General features: G+C 40.1%; 1 protein-coding gene across 1 annotated transcript in view; it reads left to right on the top strand.

Annotated features, from left to right (window-relative positions):
* LOC102290069 (secretin receptor) overlaps window positions 1-7730 on the top strand; it is a 60098-nt gene that overhangs the window by 31344 nt on the left and 21024 nt on the right. Inside the window, exons 7-10 of the mRNA XM_042228975.1 lie at window positions 2186-2339; window positions 2495-2555; window positions 4170-4239; window positions 6457-6548. Of these exons, the coding sequence (XP_042084909.1) occupies window positions 2186-2339; window positions 2495-2555; window positions 4170-4239; window positions 6457-6548 (377 nt within the window). The remainder of the gene's footprint in view (window positions 1-2185; window positions 2340-2494; window positions 2556-4169; window positions 4240-6456; window positions 6549-7730) is intronic.

Genomic DNA, 7730 nt, shown 5'->3' with positions numbered 1-7730 from the left:
GTAGTGAGTACACAGAAAGTGTGCTTCGGATGAAGCACGTGAAGATTATACTATGAAAAAGAATGTATTTAAAAGTTGTTAATTAAATTGCTAAGCAAATAAGCTACTCAGAAACACCACTGTGTTTGAGCAGGAACAGGAAGTGATACTCTACCACAGAGCGAGCGAACACAAGTGTTGAAGTGCGATCATGTTTAGGGAGAATGGAGCAAAAGGCAGAAACATGCAAAGAAGAGCTTTGAATCTCCTTCAAGAATGTCAGTGAAGGACATTCAATGTCAGTGACCTCAGCCCCAGTCATAAGTGAGTCATCGCAGATCAGATAGGCCGTTTCTCTCAGTCACACTCCTCCCAGATCACACTATCACTTCCCATGTGGGTGACCCTGCAGACCCCCAGCAGAACAGGGGAGTCCGTGGATTAGAGTCCTTCACACAACAAAGCCACTCTAAGAAGCCTGGGTACAGTGAACCATCATTTGGCACAGAGGAAAAAACAACATGAGGACCCACTCCCTGACTCTGAGGCGCAGGGAAGCTACCCACTTGTCCACCAGGGAAAACCCCAATATGCATGCAGCGAATCCTGAGGAGCCCACCACCTTTCACCTAGGGGATCTTCAGTGGAAAAGAGTCCAATCCCTCTCCAGAAACCTTGTTCCACAGCCAGAATTATGCGCTGAGATGAGCCCAGCTATATATAGTCGGTATCTCCCGACCTCACACACCAGCTCAGGCTCCTTCCCCACCAGAGAGGTGACGTTCCGTGTGCCACAGGCCAGTTTTGGAAGCTGGGCATCAGTGTGCCAGGACCCCTGCCTCTGACTGCCACCCAATCCAAAGAGTACCAAACCCCTATAGACTCCTGTGGTAGTGGACCCATAGGAGAATGGACACAGAGCCTGGTCAGGCCATACGGATTAAGGCTCAGTCACCAGACCCTCACTCTGGAGCCTCTACGCCGGGCCAAGCTCCAGGGTAGGGACCTGGTGACCCTGTCCCGGGCAGGGTACACAGTGCAATAAATCAAGCCTCCAGGATTGCTCTTTGTCTGGCCCTGTCACAGCCAAGGTTTTTGGAGGAAAATATTAAGATGAATCACACTAAGATTAGCTGCACTGATCAGTTTTTCGCTGAGCTTTTTCCTCACCTACAGTGTTTAGAGCTGAGCATCGCATATTTCTGGCATGTTTCCGAAGAACAGTTGCACACTCGCCCATCTGTATCACAAGAAAAACCTCTGACAGCAATGATTAGTGTAAGAAGGAGGAGACGAATCCTCAGGAGATGATGCAACAGCTATAACATTAGATTACACCAGCACAAGTAGATAAGTGCTGGAGGAAGAATTCAGATGCAACATATAAATAGACCACAAGTCCAAGTATTGCAGTGAAAATGTCAGCAAGCTGTACTTCTATAACCCACTGTATATAATATAATCACTATATGATTATATAATGCCAATTTAGAATCACCAGTTAAAACGAGCATGTATGTCTTTATACAACTGATTCACGTCACCTGTGAGAGATCTAACTGATAATGTAATTTGGGGAGTTATTATATTTATATAATATTATATTGTATTATATTTTGGGTCCACGTACCACCTAGCATAATGTGTGTGGTGGATTAAAATGGGCAATATTCATCTTCTACCACAGGTCAGAACTCATAATACAACAGAACTCGTTTGTGGGTCATTTTTGGCAAGAGTCGAGTTTTTGGCAATATTTATCAGTTGTTACCAAATGTGTTAATGTTTAAAATACTGTAGAAACACTAATGTATCAGTGAATGATGTTTCAGCTGTCATCTTTTCTTTTTAAAATCTAGTTTTAGTTTAGTTTTATGTGGCCATGATAACCCTCCAAAAGTTGATTCTGTTCATCTGGACGTAGCGTTTTCACAGGTTTTCACAGGTTTTCACAGGTTTCAATCTTATAAACAGACTGTTTATAAGATTGAAACCTGCAGTCAGCTGAGACTGACGACGTCACCTGGATGATGACGAAATGTTTCTCCCACTGAAAACATCCAGATGAACAGAAACAACTTTTGGAGATTTACTCACCTGGATGATTGAGAATGCTTCAAGATGACCATGATAACGCTGAGTTACACTGTGTGCACTGTGCCAGACACCTGCTTATCTTCTCTCTGCCCTCTGCTGCCCCCTGAAGGTCAGTTGTAAATTTGCCACTGTGCTGTCTAACTACTGCATCATGGCCAACTACAGCTGGCTGCTGGCTGAGGGCTACTACCTGTACAAACTTGTCAGCGCCTCGCTGTTCTCTCAGAGGAAACACTTGTCGTGGTACATCATCCTTGGCTGGGGTATGACAGCTCAGTAGCAGTCACTGTTACTATTCTTTATTATTATTTTTCTTTGTTTCACTCTGTTTATTTGGATGTCAGTATTTTGCTGATCTATATAGTCCTCTTATTGATAATAGCAGAAGGTAAACGCTAACGTTTCTCTCGTCTTCCAGGTTCTCCAGTGATTATCATGAGTGGCTGGAGTTTTGCTAAGTACCTCCATGAAGATGAAGGGTAAGCTCAACACATATTAAACTGTATAGTACAAACAGTACACATGATCACATGTTTTTGGACATTAAAGGAATAAATATAAAATGATTACATGCTGGGAATAAATACCTCCCTTTCTTCTGATTCCTAGGATTTCTCTTCATTTCAAATATCAAACTGTTATTTAAAATACAGGAATTTATGGCCATATTAAGTGCTGTCATTAGCAACTTTGAGTGAGATGGTGATGAAATTCAGAATGAAGATTGTTACATGACCCATCTCTCTTGTATGAAGGAATATTAGCACCACGTCAATAAAAATATTTGGTAGCACTTTCTATTACAAGTCAGTAATAAAGAGGTAATAGTAAGGAGCAAGGGGAAACAAGACTCTAATAATGTGGTAATTGTTACCACTCAGTTACCTTCGGTAGTTTCTGTGTAATAGGCAGGAAACAGAGCTGCAGAACACAAAGCTGGTTTTTTAAAAATTTAATAACAAATTAATAACCAGGTAATAATCTTTTCAATTCAGTTTCACTTCAATTTTATTTGCACAGCACCAAATCACAACAACAGTCACCTCAAGGCGCTTTATATTGTAAGGTAGACCCTACAGTAATACATACATTTGTGGGTCAGCTGCCCGCTTGCAAAATGAAAAACTTTAGGTTTTGAAAGAAAAACAATGTTAAAGCAAGCATGATGTAACTGGTAGATCTATGAGCAACAATGTCACAGATACAGACTGTCCTATTAGAAAAATGCACCGTCATAATTTGTGTATAAAGTAAAATCATTAATTCATCCTTTTAATTTTCTGCCCAATATAACATTTTGGAATATTTCATTTAGAAATAAACTACAAAGTTTACTGTGGGTGGATAGCGCTATTCTGAGTACACCCTCACCAATTGTTGAAAACTGGAGTGCTCAATTTATGGGTAAATACATATATAAGTGCTAAAAGAGGAATAATTTCCCTTCTTGTTACTATAACTGATTCTAAAGTACAATTTTACTAACCCAGAGAAGATTTTTTTTGTCTTTTTCCTCCCAAAATAGTATTTCAGCTTTTTTCTCATAAGAGATTTTTGATTTTAATCTCCAAATTTTGAGTTAATTCTCAAAATGATCTTGTTTTTTTTTTCTTAATGTGGCCCTCATACTCCATCGTACGTCTGAGACAGGATGCATCTGTATCAGCAACAGACTAAATTGGAAGATCAGAAGCTTTATACAAAAAGGGGACGAGTAGAAAAGCTGAGAACCTTCAGTGTTTGTAAAATTATGGAAAATATCTATGACTAACTTATGGTCTGCATTATTATTATTATTATTATTATTATTATTATTATTATCATCATCACCATCATTATTATTATTATTATTATTATTATTATATATCCCTTTAAAAGCAGGATACTTAATGTTATTCTCCACAGTTAGGGATTGATTGGATTGGGTTTGGGAATGTTAAACTACCACATATAGGTTGGTGGGATCAACTGTAAATATTTTGTGTCTAGATATTTTTGGCCATATATTAAATTCAGTAGCTTGAAATCCTGACCAATTACTGTGACCAGTTACTGTCACTGACATTTTGTTTGTTTATGTTTCCTCTCTTAAGTTGCTGGGAGATGAGAAGGAGTGAATGGATCTGGTGGATTCTCAGACTTCCCGTTCTACTCTTCATTATAGTCAGTTCTTCCTTATGTTGATCTTTCTGTAAAAAAATGATTGCATGCTCCGAAAGCTTCCTTGTGATTGCTCTGGACACTAGCAGGTTGTTAAGGACACCAGAAGTTTGCAAGGACCTACAATCTACTGACCAAATAGTATTGGAAGTGCAAAGAGTGCAACACAAACCAGAAATGGAGAACACTCGCCTTCACAGTACAAGTTGTATCTGTGAAATGTGTTGGTAACAAACTTCAGGTGCAATTTGAACTTTGAAGACGAGATTTCACGGTTTCTGGTTTGGATCACACTTTTTCAAGTTTCACTACAGGGAGTGCAGAATTATTAGGCAAGTTGTATTTTTGAGGAATAATTTTATTATTGAACAACAACCATGTTCTCAATGAACCCAAAAAACTCATTAATATCAAAGCTGAATGTTTGTGGAAGTAGTTTTTAGTTTGTTTTTAGTTTTAGCTATTTTAGGGGGATATCTGTGTGTGCAGGTGACTATTACTGTGCATAATTATTAGGCAACTTAACAAAAAACAAATATATACCCATTTCAATTATTTATTTTTACCAGTGAAACCAATATAACATCTCCACATTCACAAATATACATTTCTGACATTCAAAAACAAAACAAAAACAAATCAGCGCCCAATATAGCCACCTTTCTTTGCAAGGACACTCAAAAGCCTGCCATCCATGGATTCTGTCAGTGTTTTGATCTGTTCACCATCAACATTGCGTGCAGCAGCAACCACAGCCTCCCAGACACTGTTCAGAGAGGTGTACTGTTTTCCCTCCTTGTAAATCTCACATTTGATGATGGACCACAGGTTCTCAATGGGGTTCAGATCAGGTGAACAAGGAGGCCATGTCATTAGTTTTTCTTCTTTTATACCCTTTCTTGCCAGCCACGCTGTGGAGTACTTGGACGCGTGTGATGGAGCATTGTCCTGCATGAAAATCATGTTTTTCTTGAAGGATGCAGACTTCTTCCTGTACCACTGCTTGAAGAAGGTGTCTTCCAGAAACTGGCAGTAGGACTGGGAGTTGAGCTTGACTCCATCCTCAACCCGAAAAGGCCCCACAAGCTCATCTTTGATGATACCAGCCCAAACCAGTACTCCACCTCCACCTTGCTGGCGTCTGAGTCGGACTGGAGCTCTCTGCCCTTTACCAATCCAGCCACGGGCCCATCCATCTGGCCCATCAAGACTCACTCTCATTTCATCAGTCCATAAAACCTTAGAAAAATCAGTCTTGAGATATTTCTTGGCCCAGTCTTGACGTTTCAGCTTGTGTGTCTTGTTCAGTGGTGGTCATCTTTCAGCCTTTCTTACCTTGGCCATGTCTCTGAGTATTGCACAACTTGTGCTTTTGGGCACTCCAGTGATGTTGCAGCTCTGAAATATGGCCAAACTGGTGGCAAGTGGCATCTTGGCAGCTGCACGCTTGACTTTTCTCAGTTCATGGGCAGTTATTTTGCGCCTTGGTTTTTCCACACGCTTCTTGCGACCCTGTTGGCTATCTTGAATGAAACGCTTGATTGTTCGATGATCACGCTTCAGAAGCTTTGCAATTTTGAGACTGCTGCATCCCTCTGCATGATATCTCACTATTTTTGACTTTTCTGAGCCTGTCAAGTCCTTCTTTTGACCCATTTTGCCAAAGGAAAGGACGTTGCCTAATAATTATGCACACCTGATATAGGGTGTTGATGTCATTAGACCACACCCCTTCTCATTATACACATCACCTAATATGCTTAATTGGTAGTAGGCTTTCGAACCTATACAGCTTGGAGTAAGACAACATGCATGAAGAGGATGATGTGGACAAAATACTCATTTGCGTAATAATTCTGCACTCCCTGTATAATTCCATGAAAATGGAATGGCCAGACAAGTCAGGTTCTTCCTTGTATAAGGAGAATGTTGGTGCAGTACACTCTTTCCAACTGATTCCCCCAAACAGCAGCCACCAATCTCCGGCAATCACTTGACAGCCATTCACAGAAAGTTGTGGTGGATCTTTAGTATTATAATTTCTGTATGGCTGTAAATACGATAAGCATAGAAACAGTCACATCAAAAACAACAAAGCAGAGATCCAATAAAGAGTGTTTACACTGTAGCAAGGCAGCAGTTTCTAATAATTGTGTGAAAGCATCATTCATCCCAGGGAGCAGTGCCTGAAGCTGAAGCTCTGCCTGCTTTGTTTTCCAGGTGAACTTGTTGTTCTTCCTGTGTATCCTAAAAATACTGGTGGCCAAGCTAAGGACACAAGACATGCCCGGCAATGAATTCAATCACTACAGGTGAGTGACTTACTTCAGTTTTCTATTCCACAGAACTGTGAAATGGCCCCAGTCAAAGCTAACCAGCTATTATGTGAAAGAGACTCTGAAGCGCCTTGAGGCAATTGTTGTTGTGATTTGGCACTATATGAATAAAATAAAACCCAATTGAATTAAAGAAGCTGGGTGGTGCAAAACGTTGTTTCAATGAAACCTTTTACTCCAACGTTTGTTTGCTGAAGGCAAGAAATGAGATAGAGGGCATACAAACTGTATGTGTGGGGTGGCTGTAGTTCAGGTGGTAGAGCAGGTCAGCCACGGTCAGTGGTTCGATCCCAGTCTGCTCCAGTCTGCATGTCAAGTATCCTTGGGCAAGATACCAACCCCATGTTGCTCTCCCATGCATCCATCAGAGTGTGAATGGTGTATGAATGTTAGATAGAGCACTTAAGAGCTTAGAAGAATGTGTGATTGGATGAATGAATTAGTTGTATAAAGCGCTTTGAGTGCTCAGACATTCTTCACTGACGTGTTGAAGGCAGAGAAGTTGCGGTGATGCATTTGATGAGTGTATAAAGATTAATCTGGCTTTTAGGTGGAAGAAGTAATTGGTTTCAGTTCACCTAGCAGAAAATAAGAAAAGCCTCTTTTATTCAAAAAAATGCTCATAGTTCAGTAACATTGATTAAACAGGTCCAGTGTTCGTATCACTAGTCAAATAAAAGTATGAAATATTACTCATATGTTTTAAATTTGCATTTAAACACCCATGTGATTTACTGATGTAGAAAGTAATTTGTGAATCATTACATTACCTTTACTTTGTAATAGTACCTGGGCACTTGCAGTTAACAGTGTAACACTAAACTTTTCAAATGCTCACAAATCTTTTTCTTTTTAGCACCTTAGATCTTAGTAATACCATAAAGCTTCCACCTAAGTCAGAACGCTCGGAAAACGTTATGGTGACAAGAGCAAATTTAATTACATCTAAGCCTGCTCTAGGTTGGAAAGTAGCAAATGGACTGACACTTGGAGAGAAAAGTTTGCTACAGGCATCATTCACCCATCCACACACATATTTGTACAATACTTTATTCTGTGGCTGTAACTGTTTATTAACTATCTATTAGGGGTGCAACGATATTCGTATCGATATTGAACCGTTCGATACAGTGCTTTCGGTTCGGTACGCATATGTAT

The sequence above is a fragment of the Haplochromis burtoni genome, unplaced genomic scaffold, assembly GCF_018398535.1.
Source record: "Haplochromis burtoni strain Fernald_Lab_line unplaced genomic scaffold, NCSU_Asbu1 Contig_372, whole genome shotgun sequence".
Lineage (NCBI taxonomy): Eukaryota > Metazoa > Chordata > Actinopteri > Cichliformes > Cichlidae > Haplochromis > Haplochromis burtoni.
The sequence above is the reverse complement of the archived record's forward strand: the minus strand, read 5'-3'. Positions and strand labels throughout refer to the sequence as shown.